This window comes from Myxocyprinus asiaticus, chromosome 35 (assembly GCF_019703515.2).
Source record: "Myxocyprinus asiaticus isolate MX2 ecotype Aquarium Trade chromosome 35, UBuf_Myxa_2, whole genome shotgun sequence".
NCBI lineage: Eukaryota > Metazoa > Chordata > Actinopteri > Cypriniformes > Catostomidae > Myxocyprinus > Myxocyprinus asiaticus.
The window spans coordinates 23,189,292-23,212,004 of NC_059378.1; the positions used below are offsets into that span (position 1 = coordinate 23,189,292).

Sequence of the window (22,713 nt, forward strand, 5' to 3'; positions counted from 1 at the left end):
CTGAGCATTCTCTGTGTTCGAATGTACTGGCTGTGTAGGAAGGAGGTGTTCAGAAATGGTCCCCTCGGCCCTTTGTTCTCCTGTCAATCCGACATTCATTTAAATATTTATGTGTGCTCGTTGAACTCCTCACCCGATTGACGACATCAGTGTGCGAGGATCTTTGTGCAGTGTGCTGTACCTTCTGTCTTCCTCTCATTCATGATGCTAATGAGCTGTTATTTCTGCGGATTAGTGGGGTTAAAAGGGTCCCATAAATCTCACTGGCCTTTGCTCTACTGTGTTAGATTGGTGGAGAGGCCACCATGTTTATGAAGGACTGCCCTGGAACAAACAGATTCCTGTGGAATGATAATTTATTTAATTATGAATGCATAAAGCAAAGATGTTTATTCCACCTAGATGATTTCCTGCATGGGGGGAGTTCTGTTTTTTTTTTTTTTTCATATTAATCTTTAGTTCCCTCCCTACCTCTTCATACACACACCGCAGCCAAATATTTAATATTTAAATTGTAGTGTAGGTCTTTAGAGTAAAGGTTGTATATTTTCCATTCTGCATTAACCTTTAATTAGTCATTAAGTAAAATTGTGTAAGTAATTTTTCTAATTTAATACGGAATTTTAAATAGCTAATTATATGATCAGGGTAAAACATGCATGATTTGGGACTGTTCTAAACATCATCTTGTTTGCTTCAATGGAAATCAGACCTTTTGCAAGTTTGTACAGTGCTGTTTACATGATAATTGTCTCACATTTGATTACATTTGATTAGTAACCTAACAATATTGCTGAATCTTAATAGTTTGCATCATGCTTTTCTGTTTAACATTTTTCAAATCATAAAACCTTTACCTTACTCTGAAAACATATATTTACATATTAAAATTTTTACTGTATAGTACATAAATGTAATATAAAGTTGGAGTTGGCAGTACATACTGATGAAAAAAAAAATTGTCTTATTTATTCAAAATATTTAAATCAACATATGAACAAGGGCCAATTATTTGGAAGAAAACAGTTAAAAAGGACATTAAAACCAGCAGATGGTTTAAACAATATTCACTGAAACACAATTCTTATAATGCAAAGATCTTAATATTTTCTCTTCTAGGAGTTGTCGGCAGAATCTCAACTTTCTGTGTTTAATGATAAACTTGTGCTTGTAGAAAAGGCAGTCTTCTATTTAACATTGTTTCAGGCAGCTCATATTTGTTAGGTCTGCACTACTCTTATAATAAGACCACAAAAGTACTTCATGTCAAGTTCACAGTCCCTGACCCTTAAATAAAACTATACAATGAACTAAAATTTTTTAGTGCATGTACATTTACAGTAATCCACAGTGACGGCATTATTTACAAAAGAGATCACAGGCTCAAAATCAGGAAACTCCCACACGTAAAACCTTTAGACACTTCGAACTCAGAGTCTGGCCTTGAGGTTCAGATCATTCCCTTCTCTTCACCCAACCTATGGAAAAGAGGAAAACAACTTTTATAAAATAATTCTGAATGACTCAGTTTGAGATGTGTCAGTTCTCAAAACAAAGCATAAACTCTAAAATCTCAAAGAGTTTTAATATTAAAATTAATTTGAATATTAATTATATTAATATAATTAATATATAATTACTTTTAAATAGCATAATATTTAAAATTGTGAAATTATATATCACTTTGTGAATTATGAAATAGTATGTTTTACATAAAGTATTGCATGTTTTGTTTCAAATTTAAAAAATGACCAGTCACATGTCACTTTGTCTGAAAATGCAGATGGTTATTAACATAAATTCCAGTGTCCTGGGGAAATTCCTTGAAGGGCACTGCGAGAATAAGTTATTACTCATAGTGCTGATTACCTCAAACCATTATGTCGACTCATACATCCTTTTCTTTAAAAAGGATGTATACTCACAGTGAGGTATGTACAATGGAAGTGAATATGGCCAACTTTTGGAGGGTTTAAAGGCAGAAATCTGAGGCTTATAATTTTATAAAAGCACTTACATTAATTTTTTGTTAAAACTCGAACTAATTATTTAAGCTGTAAATCTGTTTAAAACAATTTTTACAATCATTTTAGGGTTTCAGGGTTTGTTGACATTACATCGTTATGGCAACAAGGAGATCAAATTGGCTATAACTTTACACAGAAATGGGTTAGTAGGCTATTTGATCACACTAATATCAAGTTAACGTGCATATTGATTATGTCTTGTGGCTATACTTTTGAAACAGTATTTTAACGTTTACAGATTGGCTCCATTCACTTCATTGTAAGTGCCTCACTGGAACCCAGATTTTTGCTCTTTTTAAAGAAAAAGAGGAAAAAGTCAGAAATGAGTTTTTGTGGTAGCCAACATTATGCCACAAATGCTGTCGATTGACCTTATATTGTATGGAACCTGGAATATTCCTTTAAGGTATTAATCAAAGATCAGTGCCAGTGACGAATGTCTTTGTCTAAGGTATACCAAACGGATACAATAGAGTAATGTCCTGGACCCTTCAGAGTATTCACTCCAAGTATCTCCAGAATGAGTATGGCCTAGTAATGCTCATTTTCAAATGAAATTCGGCCCCCTGACAGTTGAAGATCACTTACTTTTTTTTAGTTAGTGGCTCCGAGCTGGTGCAGGAGGCTGCAGGCCCGCTGTACCTGGGGCTTGAAGACCAGCAGGTTTGAGCTGAAAAAAAGCAGAAACATTCAACTGAGTAAATTACAGTCCACACTACAGCATTTGAACATGCTAAAGAGGCCACATTGGAGAAATTTCAGCAACTTATTTTCTTAATTTGAGTTTTAGGCACAAAAGCCTTCACTGCTCTTCATGCTAATATAGTTCCTGATTATAGTTAAAGTGTAATATTTTTTATGTCAAAATTCTTTGTCGAATCCCAGCTTAATATGCAGAGACAACTAAGTAAGCCATTTGTAGGTTGATTTCCCCAAAAATGTGTAAACACTGTCTCTGTGATGCTAACACAACATTTCTTAGTTTGTTTAAGCATCCTGACAAGAGACACATTGGCTCAACCAATGGGGTAAGTCTTTGGGAATTATGTTTAACAACAATCATTATTTTTGCAATTCCATTTGTTGATGCTTGTGGCTCTGACATACTGTCTTAAAAGTGCTTTTACCTGTTTTACACAGTCCTTTTGCAAAGACATAATGGTGGCATCCTTCAGGACAAGCTGGGTGTTTAATAGTTCTTTTGCTTCCCTCAGTCTGGTTTGATCCCTTAGAAGCTGCTCCAGTTGTCTGTCGAACTTCTGTTGGGCGTCCTGCAACTGTTTGCTGCTTTCTGCAGCCTCTTCCTTCCGACCTGTTTTGCACTTGTCCAGCTCTGAAGTCAGATACCCATTCTTAACCTCCAGTTGACTGCTCTGCCTCTGAATGTCTGAGACCTTCTCTCCCACCTTGTCCAGGTAGCTCTGGAACTTGTCCTCAACCTGTCGTGAGAGGCTGGAGCAGTTGGAGCGAATCCTCTCCATCTGTTCATGCTGTTTCTGGCAGGTGAGATGAAACGTGGTAGAGTGGGGGAAGAAGTTGTCAATCTTGCTCAGGAAGGAATTTGTGACTGTCTGGATGCCTTGAAGAGATTGGGCAAAGTCTTCTTTGCATTTCTTGGTGTAAACATCAAGTTGGGATTTTAAATCTATGTTGTCCTTCCTCAGTTTTATCACCATGCTATGGTGGTCATTTTTGTCCTTGACTGTGTTGTCCAAGTCAGCTTTAAGGTACTGCACCGTCTGGCTGAAGTTGCTCTGAAGGATTCCATACAGAGCTTTCTGCTGCTCCAAAAGAGTCTGCAAAGACTTTACTTCACCTTAGAAGAGAAACCACTGAGTAATATCTATAGAAATCTTACTTATTTTTTGTTTCAATATGTTAATTCATTGATAGGTTATTGCACTTACTACTTTGAGAGTTGCTTGGTGGACACTGGATTGGGGTATTTCGGGTGGCTGAAAGCCTCAATTTACTGAGGTCACTGTTGGACGTTGTCTGAGATTAAAATACCAAGGATGCATTTACTACAAAGTCCAGTGTATTCACACAAGGTTTACTTGATGTGTTTTTTTAAACCATCAAAAAGTCTTTTGGAAATTTAACAAAAAGATAAATCTTAATCAAGAAGTTATCTGGGTAATATTTCACTTCAAAAGAAAGAAATATATACATATACAGTGTGTGTGTGTATATATATATATATATATATATATATATATATATATATACACACACACATATGTCATATTATTGTAATTCTAAAAATAAAACAATCATTCTCATTACAGTAATGCAAAGAAAAATTTAGCATTTTAAATGTATCATGGTAGTATTTGTTGTACTACCTTAAATGTATTCTAATTGTTATAAAAAATATAGTATTCATTTTTTTTACATTAGCATATTATGGTAATGAGAATCATCAATGAGCATAATGATAATAACAATGAAAAAAAAAATCAAAATATCTACAGTAATGAGAAATTCTGAGGAAAATGTCTTTTGAAATTTCACAAAAAATGCAAAAACTCCTAAAGTTTCTAAAAGAATACATTTTTATGCAAAACATAATTTCTTAATTTTTTTCTTTTGATTTTTGAGGTGAAATATGACCTGAACATGTTTTCGCAAGGTTCACACACAAACAATCAAATAACTTACAAGACTGTTGAGCAATTGTTTGTTCTTAATGGTGGTTGTATTCAAGTCTGTTTTTAGTTTTGTTATCTCTTTGTCCGCTGCATCCTTCTCTCCAGTTTTCATTTTGAGGGCACTGGCTAGGTCAGCTTTCTCTTTTCTGAGTTTATTGTTGTCTGTGGACAGTTTGTTAAAAGCCACTTCAAGTTCTTCCACCCTCTTCTCCTCCGCGGTCTTCTCTGGCTGGCCATAGACAAGGAAAAGAACCAGACTGGCAATGATGAGCGACTGGATCAGAGAAGAGAAGAAGAACACGATCCTCATGTAGTAGCCACAGCTTTTCCCTTTCGCCTTGTGGATTTGTTTCGCCTCCAGACCAAGTGTTGCCCGAGAGTAGCTGTTGTTGTACATTTCTGCACACCAGCGTTTAGTGTTCAGTTGTTAGGAAAAAATGGACTCAGTAGGGGCCCCAACAAGCACTGTGTGAAGATTTCGAATCTAGATGTTTGTTATAAAAAAACAATGGTCACAAGGTTATGAAAATATTTTGCAGTGCTGTCACACTTGTGTGGCCAGTGACATGTAAACAATTCTACCAGAGTGTGGAGCAGTAGTTGTGTTTATAAATGTAGAGACACACTTCCCCCGGTGTGACTCTTTCCTGGCCCTCCCCAAGACACAACTCCAGAGGTTATCGTTACTTCATACTGGACATACAGGGATCACCAGAGATAAACAAACCAGAGCTCCTCCCTTAGTTTCACTTAGAGTCAGACAAGACCATGACAATGTAAACCACAGCCCCAGCTATTGAATGAATGATATTGACAGCAATCACAGCAGTCAATGTTGTGAGAAAACGTTTAAAATATTTTATCTTTATCAGTCATGGGATCTGGATTGATGTTTAGGTGTTATGGTGACTGTCGAGGTCATGGGATCGAATCCCAGGAAAAACATGCACATGTATGCCAATTGCACTGTTTATAACATTTCATTTGATCTTTATCAATCATCATGGGATGTTTAACAATCTTTAGATTGAGGTTTATATGTTCATGTAGGCAGCTGTAAAAGTCTTAGGTTCGATTCCCAGGGAAAGCATGCATTTGAAATGTATACCCAAAATGCACTGTTTTTAATAATTTCATTTTATTTTTACCAGTCATCATGGGATGTTTGTTAACAGTCTTTAGATTGAGGTTTAAGTGTTCCTGTAACTGTCAAGGTCATGGGTTTGATAAAATATATACCCCAAAATGCACTTTAATAATTTAATCTTTGTCAATCACCATGACATGTTTGTTAACTACGTCTAGTTTGAGGTTTATTTGTTAATTTAGCTGTCATGGTTATAGGTTCAATTACCAGGACATGCATTGCTAAAATGTATACCCCAAATGCTCTGTTTTAGTCATTCCATTTGATCTTTGTCAGTCATCATGAGATGTTTGTGAACAGTCTCTAGATTGTTTACATGTCATTGGCCACACAAGTGTGAAAGCACTGCAGAATATTTTCATAACATTGTGACCATCATGGGTTCGATTCCCAGGGAAAGCATGCACTGATCAATTGAGGTTTATATGATGTGTTCATGTTACTGCCAAGTTCATGGGTTCGGTTCCCATTCTATCAGGCACTGATAAAATGTATACCCCAAATGCATTGTTTTAATCATTTCGTTTGATCTTTATCAATCATCATGGGATGATTGTGAAAAATTTCAAGATTAAGGTTTATGTTCATGAAACCCTGGGAATTGAAACCATGCACTGATAAAGTGTACACCCCCCCCCCATTTAAAACAGACAAGAGGAAACACTTAAGAACAGATAAAAAAAAAAAAAAATCATAGATTTAAAACTACAAATCTCCCTCCAATGCCCCTCCCCGAGAACCCTCCAAAAAGGCCAAATAGTTGCCCCATTTTTTATTAAACACATCCATGCTACCTAGCCTTCTATACGACATTACCTCAAATGCCACCACCCTGCCCATCTCTGTGTGCCACTCTTGAAACGAGGGCGCTCCAGCCAACTTCCTTCCCCTAAGAATGATTTGTCTGCCAATCATAACACTGGCTAGGACACAATTTTTTATGTATTTATCCCCTATATTAATGACCGCCCCATCACCTAAAATACAGAGTTTGGGGCAAAATGAAATTTGAGTTCCCAATACGTCACACATAAAACTCTGAACCCTCAACCAAAATTCTTGGATCTTAACACACCACCAAAATATATGGGTTACGTCCCCATCTTCTGATTTGCATCACCAGCAGGTGGGTGTGTCTTTAAGACCAAGCCTATACAATCAAGAGGGGGTCCAATAGAATCAATGTAATATCTTAAATTGCATAAGGTGCACCCTTGCATCTCTACATGTAGACTTGATTTTTTTTTTGAATTTTAGCCCACACTCCCTCCTCCAATACCAAGTTTAAATCTTTCTCCCATAATCTCTTGATAGAGGTTAAAGCTCCATCCCCCAGACTCTGAACTAGCAAGGAGTAATACACTGATGCCTCCTGACCTTTTCCAAAAGCAGTAATCACCACTCCCAGAGTATCTGCCATACTGGGGGGGGGGTGCGTGTTTCCCAAAAACAGTGCAGAGTAGGTGACGCAGCTGTAAATACTTATAAAACTGAGATCTGGGAATTCCAAAATTTTAAACCAAATTTTCAAAAGGTCTCAATACTCCACTCTCATATAGGTCACCGAGTGTTATAAACCCCTCACTATCCAATCTGACCAACAGAAAGGGGACTTATAAATGTATAGTTTAGGGTTCTGCCATATGCTCGAGGCTACGTTTAAATAAATATCTGCATTAAACACTCTGGACACTTTTGTCCATATCGAGTGTAAATGCAAAATAACAGGTGTGACTTAACTTCTCCGATTAATTTGATCGAAAGGCTATGCAGAGGTGAGATGGGGCAAGAGCTTCCTTTTCATTACAAAACCAGGGAGGGGCTCACTCAGGTGGAAGCGACCAATGAGCCAAATGTCTGAGACCGAATGCATAATAATAAAACAAAATCTTGGGTAGGCCTAACCCACCTTTGTCAATCGGCCTATGTAACTTATTGAAATTTAACCTGGCACGCTTACCATTCCAAATGAAGGACTTCGTTATGCTATCAAATTGCTTGAAATAAGAGAGGGGGACATCTATAGGGAGAGATTGTAACAAGTAGTTGAATTTTGGAATACAATTAATTTTATTTACATTAACCTTCCCAATCATCGATAAGTGTAATGAAGCCCACTGTAGAGCCGAGGAGGGTGGGGCCGGGCTGGAATGACGCACGCCCGGTCCCCAATCAACCTGATGGGGCACGTGAGAGATAAAGGCGGCCGGGGATGACAGTTCGAGAGAGAGAGAATTACAGGCAGCTGTACTGTATGTTTATAGTTGTGTGTTTTGTTTAAGTTGTTTATTAAATTATTATTTATATTCTTAAGCCAGTTCTCGCCTCCTCCTTTCCACTGAACACCCTTACACTGGTGCCAAAACCCGGGAAGGAGGAGGGATTCCTGTCGCAGAGTCCTCGACACTTCTGTCCACCCAGGGGAGCGCCGCTGCCTTTCGACGGGGGACGGAGTAGCCCGACCACCTGGACGCGGTGAACGGCTTCCGTCCGCGAGGCGAGTGGGGATGGGACTCCCCGACCGCCTGGAGCGAGGGTGCCGCTGCCGGGGGCGGAGGAGTGCCCTGCCGTCCCCCGGGAACGCTGAGGGGTCGAGAGAAGACCGCTGTCTGCAGGGGGAGGAGGGAAGCGACTTCCCAACCGCCTGGAGTGGTAGGGCCGCTGCCAGGGGCGGAGGAGTGTCCCCATGGGACGCCGGGAACGCGGAGGGGCGTTCTGTCCGCTGGGGGTCAGAGGTCTGACTCCGGTCCGCCCGGGGAGGAGTGGCTGCCATCCGCCTGAGAGGGTGGAGGAGTGATCGAGGACCACGCGACGGCGCATCAGAGAACCGGTGAGTTTCTTTTTCTCTCTCTCCTCTCTCTCTCTCTGTCGCTCCGTGTTGGCCTTTCCCTCGCCTATTTTGTTTTGTTGTTGTTTTTCCCCTCCTGTCTCCTCCCAGGTCGAGGAAGGCAGGGATAACCCGCCGGCAGTCGGGGCGCAAGGCACGCCCCCCCCCGGAGAGGAAGGGGGGATGTACATCATGCCGGGGGCTCCCCGGCCTGAGGCAACGCCGGGAGGAGTGTAGAGCCGAGGAGGGCGGGGCCGGGCTGGAATGACGCACGCCCGGTCCCCAATCAGCCTGATGGGGCGGCGAGGGATAAAGGTGGCCGGGGACGACAGTTCGAGAGAAAGAGAATTACAGGCAGCTGTACTGTATGTTTATAGTTGTGTGTTTTGTTTAAGTTGTTTATTAAATTATTATTTATATTCTTAAGCCGGTTCTCGCCTCCTCCTTTCCACTGAACCCCCTTATACCCACCTGTCCACATCATTTGAAACCTTTTTATTAAGGGATCAAAATTAACTCTGACTAAATCAGACAAATTTGCTGGGAATAAAATTCCCAAATACTTAATGCCCTGTTTGGGCCACTGGAAGGCACCCGACTGGAAGGCCGTTACTGGAGAGTATGCTGTCAAAGCCAAAGCTTCGGATTCAGACCAATTGACTTTGTATCCTGAGAACTTGGAAAAGGAATTAATAATTCTGTGGAGGCAAGGCTTAGATCTAGTGGGGTCAGCGACGAATAATAAAATATCATCTGCGTAAAGCAGAAATTTATGCGCCACACCTCCCGCCGTCACCCCTGGAAAATCATCTTCCTTTCTTATCACGGCTGCTAATGGTTCCAGGGCAAGACAGAACAATAATGGCGAAAGAGGGCAACCCTGCCGAGTGCCCCTATTCAAAGTAAAATAATCTGAAATTAATCCATTTTTTTGTACCGCTGCTACAGGGTGTTTATAAAGTAACTTAATCCAACCCATACATTTCCAAAATCTTAAAAAGATAATCCCATTCTACCATATCAAAAGCCTTTTCGGCGTCAAGTGAGATGGCAGCGACTGGAGACTGATCATTTGCTACTGACCACATGATAATGATGAGATGCCTGATGTTATCAGAAGAGCTGCGGCCCTGAATAAACCCCACCTGATCTATATGTATAAGTGATGTCATAACCTTACTTAATCGGTTAGCCAAATTTTTTGACAACATTTTTACATCTAGTTGGATCAGGGAGATTGGACAGTAACTTTTAAACTCGCTTGGATCTTTGTCCTTTTTAAGAATCAGACTGATCTGGGCTTGTGTCATGGTTGGAGGAAGCATTCCCTTCTTTAATAATTCAGTATAAACTTCTAACAAAAGTGGAGCCAGTTCTGTAGCATAGGATCTAAAAAATTCTGCAGCAAAACCATCTGGCCCTGGAGCCTTGCCAGCAGGTAGGGACTTAATTACCTCGTCAAGCTCCTCCAAGGTTATCTCAGAATCAAGAAAAAATTTTTGCTCAGTCTTCAGTTTAGGAAGATCTAATGGTTCCACAAAGTTTCTAATGTCTTCATCAGTAGACGAAGATGTGGAACTATAAAGATCAAGATAGAATTCTTTAAAGGCATTATTAATATCAATGGCTGAGGTAAAAATTTCACCACCAGTAGATTTCACTGAGGGAATGGTAGAAAAAGACTCTCTCTGCTTAATCTAGCCAAAAGCTGCCCTGCTTTGTCCCCCGACTCAAAATATGACTGTCTTGAACTCAATAACCAAAACTCCACTTTCTGCAACAAAATAGTATTATATCTGTATTTCAATTGGGTCAATTCTCTGAGGCCATCAGATGATATACGGCACTTCAGCTCTGCCTTTGCACTTTTAATATTTCCTTCCAACTCCACAAGTTCTCGTGCTTTGGATTTTTTGATGAATGAGGCATACTGTATGATACGGCCCCTAAGAACTGCCTTAAGTGCCTCCCAAGGCACGCCCACAGAGGATACCGAGGACCAGTTGGTCTCCATATAAACACTGATTTCAGTCATTAACATTTGTTGGAAATCAGGATTTTGCAAAAGGGACACATTAAGGCGCCAACTATATGATTTATTTTTCTCTATATGTGGCAACACCTCTAAACTCACCAGGGTGTGATCCGAGACTAAGATATTTCCAATTGAGCAATCAACAACAGATGAAATGAGGGATTTGTATATATATATATATATATATATAAGAAAAATCTATTCTAGAATAAATCTTATGGACTGATGAAAAAATTGTATAGTCTCTACCAGATGGTTTCAAAAGTCTCCAAATATCCGAAAGACCAAGATTTTTACACATCCTGTGAAGCGTCAATGTTGCTCTACGGGGTTTACACACTTATGCTTCACTGTGTTCAAGGACTGAGTCCATCAAAAGATTAAAGTCTCCTCCCAAAATTATATCATGAGGGGTGCCAGCGGCTTGCAACATCCCTTCAAGATCTATAAAAAAGCCCTGCTCATCAATGTTAGGTGCATAAATATTAGCCAAAATAAGACTTTGTCCCTGAATTTCAGCTAAAACTATAATGACTCTTCCTAATTTATCTTTAGTCTGTTTGAGACATTGAATTGTTGATGTTTACTTATGAATCCCCTGCTCTTACTCGAGCCAGCACTATCAAAACATGTCCACCCCATATCTTTCCAAATTTTTCAGCTTCCTGTGGAGAAAGGTGCATTTCTTGAAGAAACACTATATCATATTTCTTACACTTAAGAAGAGAAATAACCTTCCTTCTTTTTATGGGGTGCCCCAACCCATTCACATTCCACATGGAGAGAGACAATCCACTCATATTAACATTTGACATTTTGACATATTATACAAAATAGATCGTGTGTCAAAGACAAGATTATAAAGACCACATCCCAACATTAGTGCAACAATCAAACCCCGAACATCCCCTAGTACAACAAAACAGAAAAAAGAAAAACCCGAGCCCGAGGATTTTGAATTCTTTGACATATTGTCCTCCTAGAACAGAGTGTATTGAATCTAACCAGTTTATGTCATAAAAGGTGTTAAAACTAGCAAAGTGCGCAGAGCTCACCGTTCACACATCCGATCCTCGCATGGCGTCACGTGACTCCTCCCAAATGCACTTTTTTAATCATTTATTCTTTATCAGTCAACATGGGGTGTTTGTGTACAATCTCTATATTGTGGATTTTGTTCATGTAGCTGTTAAGGTCATGGGTTTGATTCCCGGGGAAAGCATGCACTGATCAATTGTTTTAATCATTACAATTGATCTTTATCAATCATCATGGGATGATTGTGAACATCTTTAGATTGAGCTTTGTGTTCATGAAACTGTCAAGGCCATGGGTTCAAATTCCAGGGAAAGCATGCACTGATCATTTTAGGTTTACGTGTTCATGTTGCTGTCAAGGTCATGGGCTCTATTCCCATCTCATCCTATCAAGCACTGATAAAATGTATACCCCAAATGTTTTAATCATTTCATTGAACAATCTCTATACTGAGGTTTATGTGTTCATTTAGCTGTCAAAGTCATGGGTTTGAATCCCAGGGAAAGCATGCATTGATAAAATGTATACCCCAAATGCTTGAATTGTTTTGATTTATTTTATCTTTATAAATAATCATGGAAAGATTGTGAACAATCTCTAATATTGAGGTTTATGTGTTGCTGTAACTCAGTACTAACTCAGCACTAACAATGTCAAGGTCATGGGTTTGATTACCAGGGAATGCATGGTCTAATAAAATGCATACCTTGAATGCAACTATTAAGGTGTCTGCCAGAAATGCAAAAATCTAAATATTTTTAAATGTTCTTGTTATCAACTTTGATATCTCTCCATTTTAAATGTAAATCAACTATTCATTTTTTATTAATTTTGGAATCACACATATTATCCAATCCTAATGTACACACACTTCAGCCAGGACAAACAATGTTCCTGCAAAAGTCAAAAGTAGACCCTTCCTGGATCAGACCAGGTACAAACATAATGAAAACAACCCATCTGAAAATGTTTCCTGCAGAGCCATAGAGACTATCGGTGGAATCAGAGGATCAGCAATACTGACCCGTCATCCTCATCGCAGGAATGAATAACAAACACTCCCATAAGTCCAGGCAGCGGTAGCACATTTGATCACGGACGCATGATGACGCTCGCAGCTGACAGTTGTGTTTGGGAGAGTGTGAATAGGGAACATAAAGAAAGTCAGGGGTTTTCCTGAGTTCATTGTCTCTTTGCCAATCCATCCTCAGCGGAAAATCTAATTTATGGTGGGGGGTATTTGTAAAAGACTAAAAGTTCTCACAAAATGACCTTACAGGTTGCAGATGAGTTATAAGACAAAAACAGGAAGCTGAATTTACAAAATACAGACAAGCACTAAAGATCAATGAAAATAAAGACAGATTAGCTATGGTTATTACAGGATATCAGAGATCAGAGCGAGATCACGACATCTGTTCAGTACTGCAAGCCCACATTGGAGTGCTATGAAAGATTTCATTTAAAGGTTTAGTTCAGTCAGAAATGAAAATTCTGTAATCATTTACTTACCGTTATGTTGTTCCAGTCCCGTTTGGCTCTCTTTCATTTGTGGAACCCAATAGGAGATATATTTGCAGAATGTTCATCTGGCACCAACAATCATGCCATGGTCTAAATAACTGAGATCAAAATTTTTCCCCATTTTGATGGTTGATGTGAACATTAACTGAAGCTCCTGACCCATATCTGCATGATTTTATGCACTGCACTGCTGCCACACGCAGGGCTGTAGCAAGGTATTCAGGGACTCCTAAATGTTTATTGCTCTGGGCCACTTTCCTATTAGAAAATACAGTTTAGAATTTGACGTGGGGCCCCCCTGGACCTGTGGGCCCCTAGAATTGTTACCACTTTTCACCCCACTAGCTATGGTCCTTTCCACACGATTGGCTGATTAGATAATCGCATGGATGATTGTTGGTACCAGATGGGGTGGTTTGAGTATTTCTGTAACTGCTGATCTCCTGGGATTTTCACACACAAAAGTCTCTAGAATTTACTCAGAATGGTGCCAAAAACAAAAAACATCCAGTGAGCGGCAGTTCTGTGGACAGAAATGCCTTGTTGATGAGAGAGGTCAACAGAGAATGGCCAGACTGGTTCAAACTGACAAAGTCTACGGTAACTCAGATAACAGCTCTGTACAATTGTGGTGAGAAGTACAGCATCTCAGAATGCTATTCTGAGATACGAGTTGGCGCTGTTTTGGTGGCACGAGGGGGACCTACACAATATTAGTCAGGTGGTTTTAATGTTGTGGCTGATCGGTGTAGTCTAGAGCTGTCACAGAGACAGGTGAGATATCTCACGACACTTATTTCAGTAATATCTTTTAGGGAGTAAGAACATCTTTTGTGCACCTTTCCATGAAAAAAATCACTTACGGCACCTTTCCATATGACTGGAAATATAGCACATGAGTCAAATAGACCACTTTTATGGTGCTCTTTCATCATTTTTGGGGCTCGACAGCCCCTGATACCCATTCTCTTTCATTGTATGGAAAAGACGTCCCCAAGCCATTCTGCTAAAGAAAGTCATATGAGTGTGGTATAACATAAGGGTGAGTAAATGATGACAGAATTTAAATGTTTTAAATGAACAATGGCATTAAAGGAAAAAAGTCATTGAGTAAATTATGGTTCTGTTGTAATGCTAATTGTATGTACATTTAATGTTGGCATTTGTTGGCGAAGTCTAAAGACTTTTTCTGAGAATTTGCACTTTGTTTAAGGGTTTCCTCCAACTTTGTTTACAGCTTGGAACAAAATACTTCTCAGAATTAAGAAGTGTGCACAGTGAAAAGAGGTTAATGATTATTAAAACAATAAAGGAGACAAAACACAGCAAACGTGACCTAAATGCACTCTTCCGACTATTATTTGTGAACTTTAGTGCTGCTAAACAGCCGGAAAATGTATCACAGGTTAGAAGAGTTCGTGTGTTGAACGGATATTTACATTCTAAAAAATGAAAAGGAGCATTCACATTATGGAAAAAATAAAATAAAAATAAGTCACAAACATTTTCGGTTAATAAGCCTAAAAGGTAATTTAATAAAAAATTAAAGAGATGTTTTTTGGAGAGTAGTGACTTTATTTTTCCTGTGTACTCTTGCGACCCCTTGTGGAGGCCAATAAACACATAATAATGCCTCGATACAAAAATACACTGAGTTCAAAACATTCAGCGAAGATTCTTTTTGAATGTGCATATTTAAAATGACGAAACATCTAATTTTTAGTGGATATTCCACTGAATAGCCTTTACAGCTGGCATATTTTAAAGTCAACATGAACCAAACTGAATCTGGCTATTTACTTTCTAAATTTACAGTATCTCTGATATTGCGTGTGTTATGTGCGTTATTATTCTAATGAAAACATATTTGTTTTACTAATCTGTCATTAAAATATAAAAACTTTTTCTGACTCTTGGACTTACACTGAAATACAGCATCATTCAAATGTAAACAATTAAAATGAAAGATGGCATTGTACCTGTAGAAATTCACTACTCACCTTCAGCCATGATTCATTAAATCCATGAGTGAAATTGTCCAATAATATGGCGGTTACTGAGAAGCAGCGAATACTATTTGGCTGGTCATGTGATCTTAACATGGCTGCCACCATGAAGGGACCCTCTCTATGTAGAATAAAACAGCTTTTATAAGGTAACTGATTTGACAGGAGTCTTTATCTCATGCGAGTGCTCATAGTTTTATACATACGTTTAAAAATGACAATTCAGGCTTAAGGAGTAAAACTTTTTAATGAGGAAAAAATGACCACGTGTACCTTTAACGCCATATGCATTTAAAGACAACAGTGGCCCCCAGTCATGCTGGTTAATCTCTGCAAACAGCACATTGTTATTGTATTTAAAACACTTCTCATGCCCATGTAGAATGAGTCACAGAATAAATCACAAAGAGCATTTACATTTATTTAATTATATAAGATATTGTATATTTATATATGAGATGCTATCGATCGATATAAACCATCACCAAACCATTAGCACATCAGGTTAAAGATCCAATCAATATAGCTCTAGTGACCATTCGCATGAGCTCATCTTTAAAAAAAAAAGAGGAGTATGATGTATGACTTCCCTTCAGACAATCTGTACCTGTCTATAAACTGACATATACAGTAACACAAGTTTTCAGAAACCAGAATTTTTAAAGATGACATTCACAAAACTAACCCTGGTTAGCTCTCTCGTGCTAAGAGCAACAGAACTTGATCAAACCAGCAGTAGTTAACAGTTCCACAGTAGTCTTAAGCTACTGTGGTTATGACTGCTTTCCCAGATAACTTCAAAAGTAATAAACGAGACATTGCCAGCATGGAAATTGTGCACAAAGACACATATATGCAGTAATTCATAGGTCACTCCTTCAGTTCCTCAGTCTCTGATTGTTACTCAAGGAGATTTGAGTAATATTTAAGCAGTCCATTGAGTGAAATCATCAATGGCATTACACTGTGGCCTCAGTCTCTTGCGGGTCGTCATCTTCCAGCAAGCTGTATGAGGCATGGCTCTGGAAGGGTCTCTGCAGCGGGTGGCAGAGCAGTTTGGCCATGCAGTTGTGCAGCTCAATAGCAGGACCACACAGTGACACCTCAAAACGATAGCACATCCCCTTAGAGTCCAACTCACTGAAGGAGGCATACACGTCCTAAAAATACAGACACAAAGTTTTTAGTAGATTAAATAAAAATACTAATAAATAATCAGGGAATAATGGGAAGTTCAAAACCTTCCAGCTAGTGTCCTCTGTCTGCTCTTCAGTTCCGTTATGAAGATAAACAACATCAAAGAAAAAATAGGGAGACTGCAGCATTTTCTGGAGAGGAAGAGAACAACATGAAGAAAATGCTATTTTTCACAAAGTTTCTCAAAATACATTAATAGTATATGTATGTCAATCCATCCATCTATCAATCAATCCATCTCTCTCTGACCACGTACACACTAATATGCTTTCGTTTAAAACACATTGATTTAACTACATTTACGCTTCTCATTTAGAACACACAGTTAGTCGTATAACACATTATCTTTAATAACAGATTCCGTTTAACAGCCTCTCAGACCAGGTCCCACACAACTGTAAGTCTGTATAACTGTGTACACTACACGACTCCAGCTCGTCTCCTTTGATGTTTTGAGTCGCTGACTGGTCTGCGACGAGAAGTCCCAGATCTCACGACGAATGGTCGGTTATTGTGTGCACTCCTGCGACATACCGAGACTAGTCCCAGATGCTCCGACAGATTTCAAATCAGCTTGACATCTTGACGTCTTGTCGTCAGGTGTGCGAACTGTCCCGACGAGCAAGAGACTGACAATGAGTCAATGAAATAGAGAGCGCAAGAGGAGAGAAATTAATTGAGAAGCCGGATAAAACATCAAAAAACATCAAAAAATAAAACATCATCTCCTTACTTTAATATTTTCAGCTGTTTTTCTTTTTTCACTTTTGCAAATATGATGAAAGCTGGGCGAGAGCCGTTCTTTCATGTTTGTTGACATGTTATCAAGAATAAACTGCACGAGTTTGCGAATGAATTTCGTTATCATAATTTTAAGATGCATTTTGGGCAATCCGTTTCAAATGGGACAATGCTAAAAGCAGCTGAAATAAGCATAAGATTGAAAATGTAAAAAAGTGAAAGCATGAACATGCACAACAGGGACACAGATATGAACAGCATGTGCATTAGAAGCTCAGTTACAGGTACCACACTAAAAAAAACTCAATTCTGCTCTAAATCTCATGTTTGCGAAAGATTAAGAGAAACTGTGCATTGGTTTTTAGCGCTTTCTTTCCCGTCTTTCATTTTTAGTTCTTTAATATAATTCAGTAAAACACAGACATAATGATTGATGTCCTCATGAAATCAGATATGTGGTTAAAAGAGATGACCAGGTGTAATGGTGATGTCTCGCTTGTACATTTGTAATCGGATCACCCAAAACTAATTGTGATGAGGAGGAGGGCGTAGCCGGGCCGTGATGATGCACGGCCAGCGCTGGATCAGCTGATCAGTGGGAAAGCGAGATAAAGGGAAGCCGGAGGCGCCAGTTCATGGGAGAGAGAGAGAGATGCACACGGCCGCGTTGCATGTGTGTCTGTATTTGTTTATGTTTGTTTTATGCTGAGTTTCTTATTAAACTTTATGTTTACTGTTCAGCCGGTTCCCGCCTCCTCCTTGCCCATACTTTATCTATTACATTAATCTTAATACCAGTGTACACATGGCCTCAGTCAGGGATGAATGGTCATGCAGTTGATACACTACAGTCCTGAAATGTGCACACCAGAATGACTGAAAACAAGATTGTAAGTTGCAGGGTGCCGATTGCAAGTCGTGTAGTGTACACTAGGCTGGGTCAAAGCAACTTACTTTGATGGCATCAGAGGGGTTGAACTGAAGCATGCCAGCATGCCGACTGAATATAAGGAGAGTTCGGACTACAAAGGGAGGCGGGATAGTTTGAACGTTCTCCATCTGTGGAAGTTCAATTTTCTGCAAACTACAAGAGGAGGAAATTATATGGATGAGATTACTGTATGTGTTAATCAAACAGAGAACACATGCATACAAATTAGGAGATGAGCAGTTAGAAAAGTTACTCACATTACATTGAGGAGATCCTCCAGATCTATAGTTAACAGTTAAGAAATTAACAGAGTGATCATGACAAATTCTTTGTTCCCAGTCCAAAACGATCATTTATAATAAAAAAAATAAAAGAAAAAAAAGAAGAGATAAATATAATACTCTAAATAGATAAGGAGGATACTGAAGGACTCGCAGACATTGGTCTCAAGGTCATACAGAAAGCTGCAAAGCTCTCGTGGATCAGAGGTGAATCCTGATAGCTGTGTGAAAAAGATTCAGTGTAAAATTGATGAAATGCAAAGTGTCAGAGTGAAATAAAACAGTTCCATCCTGCTGTTTTGTCCACTCACCCACATGGCGTCGTCATTAATCACCACCAGAGCAAACTCATGCCTCTTGTCTATCTTGTGCTTGGTTCTCACAAACATCTCAATCATTTTCTGTGAAATATTTAACGCATTTGTCTTGGATCTGCAAATGGAAATGATTTACAACACATTAATACAAACATCAATTTGTCTACTACAGAAAGAAACTTAAAACATGCAAATTTACCCATTGAAGGACTCCAGTTTTTGTAGAGACATCTCTTCTGAAAGGTCTAAACATATGATCTGTTTAAATGAGATATTGTAAGGTAAACTAGAATGACATTAAAATGTAAAATCAAACCGAAACCTCTCATTTATATAAACAGTTCACACAAAAATTATAAGAATACTAAATTTACTCACTGTCATGCCATTCCTAAACCATATAATTTTACCCTTATGAGAGCTACGGCAGTAGGGAAAATTTTCAGTGAATACCAACTAAAGTTTCTCTCTGTTCCACCTCGTATGGCTTCAGACAACTTGAAATAGACAACAAGAGGCATATGCACTAGTTTTTGGTGCCTTTTTGGAGCTTGAAATCCCATGGTCACTATATGCTTTCATTTTATGGAAAGGAGCTGTATGAACATTCTGCTAAACATCTCCTTTATATAGGTTTGGAATGACAGGTTAGAAATAATGGCATAATTTTCATTTTTTTGATGAACTAACCCTTTAATAAGCATAAATTCCCTTATCTATGAGACCAAATCTCAGATGGAAGTATTGTGCAGCTGTGTTTACTGACTAACATACCACTTTCTCTGGGCAGTTGACACGTGGTGCCCGCAGGTGTAACTCTGCAGATGGGGGTATCTGGGTGGGCAGGGATGGCTGATATGGTTTAGGTCTTTCCTTCGTTGTAGATGCCATCGCAGGCATGCTGGTCGTGGCGTTTCCTGCCGCAGAGATGAGGGCAGGTGCAGTGGTCGTGATTGCGGTGGCAGAAGTCGGGGGGCTATCAGAGCTGGCCGCCTCTCCCTCCCCCTCTACACGACTGCCCACGGCCGGCTGCGGGGGGGATGCAAGGCTGTTGTTGAGGCTGCCGTTGCTGCTGCGCCGGTCTTCTGCACCCTCTGGGTTGGACCGGGTTCTGGGCCGTAGATCCATCATCCGCTCCTCACCATCTGCCTGACTGGGCTCAGGGGTCTCCATGGCAACCTGACAACATCACACACCAGAATGTGACAAATCTGAAAAGCTCATAATACAAGCAAACAGTTGAACAAAGAACATACAAACACAACAAACCATGTATATGCATATAAGGAGCAGACTGTACATACATTTTCCATGTAACATTTGAGAACTCTACAATATTCGACTGAATTGCAGCAAAAATTCTTGCAGTTTCAGCATAAGATATATTCATAAATATCCATGAAGATAATGTTTTAGCATTCAAATACAAACAAATAAACAGATTTATCATTAAATCCTCTAATTTTTTTTAGAGCATTCGGGTACATAACTGAAAACATCAACAATCGTGATTTCTCAGGAGTGCAGCTTTAATACATATAAAATACCTATTCAGATAAATAATACAGGTGAAATAGAAAAAACAATAACTTACCAAACATTCAACAGATGCAAATATGAGTTTATTAGAAAAACTCGGATCTAATTCACTGATTCGACGATATTATTTTCCAGCACTTCCTCATTTGATTCTGCTTCTGTGACAATCAAAACCGAGTGCTCATGAGGGTTTGTGATCATCAGCGCCTCTAGCGGACTGACTCTGCGACTACAGTGGAAATTAAATTACCTGTTTTATTAACCCTTGTATTCTATTCAAGGGTTTACAGTACATGCTATGTGTTAGGGGTCAATTTTGACCCCCACACACTAAGAGTGTAATTTGATTGTAATATGATTTTTTTTTAAACAAATGTCATATCACTAACTTAAATGTTTTTTTTTTTTTTTTTTTTTTTTATAAGAACATTTTATGTAAATTCAACTTTACACTTTAACTACGTCACAATTTTATTCAGGGATATATTGTCATGCACTGGGGCATCTGCCAGCTGTTGGTGAAAAAAAAAAAAACTTAAGACATTAAATTACAACATATAACCAGCAGATGGCTGCAGAGGTCAACTCATTTGTCAACTCATTTGTCTGATTTCAGCAAATTGATTTTTGTTTTCAGATGATATATATATATGTGTGTGTGTGTGTGTGTGTGTGTGTGTGTGTGTGTTTAGACATTAAAAAAATCTTCATTTTTGTCAAAGCGTGTGTCTGTGTGCATGTTCTTCATTGTGGACAGGGTTGGGAAGGTTACTTTTGAAATGTATTCCACTACAGATTACAGAATACATGCTGTAAATGTAATTTGTAACATATTTCATTAGATTACTCAAGGTCAGTAACGTATTCTAAATATTTTGGGTTACTTCTTCAGCACTGGTAGAGTTTTTTCACTTGTTTTGACTATAAAAACTCTGCCAGTACAGTAAGACAAAATACACATGTTAAAAATACATTCTCTGAAAAACCTAAATATCATATGCAGTGTTGTTTCTAAAACAAGATAAATCAAATTGATCTTTTTTTTAAGGATTTTCTAATATTTTTACAAGAAAACAATACAAAAATTATTATCAAGAATATGATTTTTGCCCTAATATCAAAGGTCTTACTAGAAAAAAAGAAATTATGATCCAACATGAATTTTCTTGATAAAAAAATATGATCATGCCTGGTAACGTGCATGTAAAATGGCTAGAAATAGCATTTTAGCTTAGCGTAAAGCTAACAATTTACACAAGGTTTATTTCTATTTCTTCTGCTCCAAATTTACTTCAAACTTACTTCTCTGGCTGCTCGTATTAATGTAACACATCATAAGAAAACATAAGAAATTGTTTCACCGCTGTTCAAATGCACTTTGGATCACATCATTTATATGTATAAATGTTTTCCATCTGAAAGGACTAAGTATTAAATAAAGTAATCTCTTCAGTAATCAAAATTCTTTTTGAATGCAACTGTATTCTAATTACCAATGATTTAAATTGTAACTGTAGTGGAATACAGTTCCATCATGTGGATGTGTAATGTCTCACCCTTGTGTGTGTGTGTGTGTGTGTGTGTATGTTTTTCATTGTGGATGTGTAATGTTTCACCCTTTCATTTCTGTGTGTGTGTGTGTTTATGTATGTGTGTGTATGTTCTTCATTGTGGATGTGTGTGGAGCGGGACGTGGTCGTGTGTCTGTCACTGGGGAGAGAGAAAGCGGTAAGGGCCATCACCAAGTGATAGTTAGTATTAAACACCTGTGTCCCATTTCAGTGACGACGGAGACGGGCTTTAAAAGGCCGCCGGAGTGACAGATGGAGGGAGAGAGACCAGAGACGCAATGTGTATTCTGTATAATACTTTGTTGTGACGCTGAAAAGCTGATACTTTGTTGTGATGCTGAAAAGCCAATACTTTGTTGTGAAGCTGAAAAACAATTGCATTAAAAGTTAACTCACGTGAACTGTGAAATTGGCTCCTGTGTCCTTCCTACTTGAACCCTCTACAGTGGTGCCGAAAACCGGGAATTAAGGAAGAAGACAGGCCGCTATGGACACCTCACTGCTGGACGAAGTCATCCGTGCCCTGGCCAGTATCCAAGAGCCTCACCAGCAAGCTCTCTTTGAGCAGGAACGCCGCTTCCAGGAGCTCCTCCAAGCCCAGGCCGAGGATCAGCAGACCTTACGGAGCTGGCTAGCTCCAGACGGATCCTCCGCCACGACCCCAGAAGCAGCGATGAAGCTGCACCTCCTGCTCACCAAGATGGGTCCCCAGGACGATCCGGAGGTGTTTGTGAGCCTTTTTGAGCAGTCAGCCACCACCTCTGGCTGGCTGCGAACCAAATGGACCCTCCACCTGCTGCCGCTGCTTTCCGGGGAGGCCCAGCTCGCGGCGCAGCAACTTCCAGCTGAGGACCGCCTGGACTACGTCAAGCTGAAGATTG

At 39.2% G+C, this 22,713-nt stretch overlaps 2 protein-coding genes across 2 annotated transcripts; both read right to left on the minus strand.

Moving 5' to 3' along the window:
- Positions 1-947: 947 nt before the first annotated feature.
- plvapb (plasmalemma vesicle associated protein b) lies at positions 948-5,480 on the minus strand. Its single transcript, XM_051673413.1, has 5 exons — positions 4,689-5,480; positions 3,935-4,022; positions 3,155-3,843; positions 2,616-2,697; positions 948-1,478 (listed from the first exon to the last, which is right to left on the minus strand). Exons 1-4 carry the CDS (start codon positions 5,073-5,075, stop codon positions 2,626-2,628), a joined length of 1,236 nt encoding a protein of 411 aa, XP_051529373.1. The 5' UTR covers positions 5,076-5,480; the 3' UTR covers positions 948-1,478; positions 2,616-2,625.
- A 10,003-nt stretch (positions 5,481-15,483) lies between these two features.
- On the minus strand, positions 15,484-20,439 carry babam1 (BRISC and BRCA1 A complex member 1). Its single transcript, XM_051673400.1, has 9 exons — positions 20,317-20,439; positions 19,497-19,901; positions 18,922-18,980; positions 18,717-18,837; positions 18,548-18,626; positions 18,382-18,406; positions 18,148-18,277; positions 16,497-16,583; positions 15,484-16,415 (listed from the first exon to the last, which is right to left on the minus strand). Exons 2-9 carry the CDS (start codon positions 19,893-19,895, stop codon positions 16,215-16,217), a joined length of 1,101 nt encoding a protein of 366 aa, XP_051529360.1. The 5' UTR covers positions 19,896-19,901; positions 20,317-20,439; the 3' UTR covers positions 15,484-16,214.
- Between the last annotated feature and the right edge of the window lie 2,274 nt (positions 20,440-22,713).

Bases quoted from the DNA above. Each gene is read 5' to 3' on its own strand.
- plvapb (XM_051673413.1), bottom strand. From the start codon at position 5,075: ATGTACAACAACAGCTACTCTCGGGCAACACTTGGTCTGGAGGCGAAA. The intron at 4,023-4,688 runs GTAAGTTATTTG...TTTTAATCTCAG, and splicing joins AACAATTGCTCAACAGTCTT to ACAACGTCCAACAGTGACCT. The intron at 3,844-3,934 runs GTAAGTGCAATA...TTCTCTTCTAAG, and splicing joins ACCAAGCAACTCTCAAAGTA to GTGAAGTAAAGTCTTTGCAG.
- babam1 (XM_051673400.1), bottom strand. From the start codon at position 19,895: ATGGAGACCCCTGAGCCCAGTCAGGCAGATGGTGAGGAGCGGATGATG. The intron at 18,981-19,496 runs GTATGTTAGTCA...TCATTTAAACAG, and splicing joins TCAACTGCCCAGAGAAAGTG to ATCATATGTTTAGACCTTTC. The intron at 18,407-18,547 runs GTATCCTCCTTA...TGTTAACTATAG, and splicing joins CAATGTCTGCGAGTCCTTCA to ATCTGGAGGATCTCCTCAAT.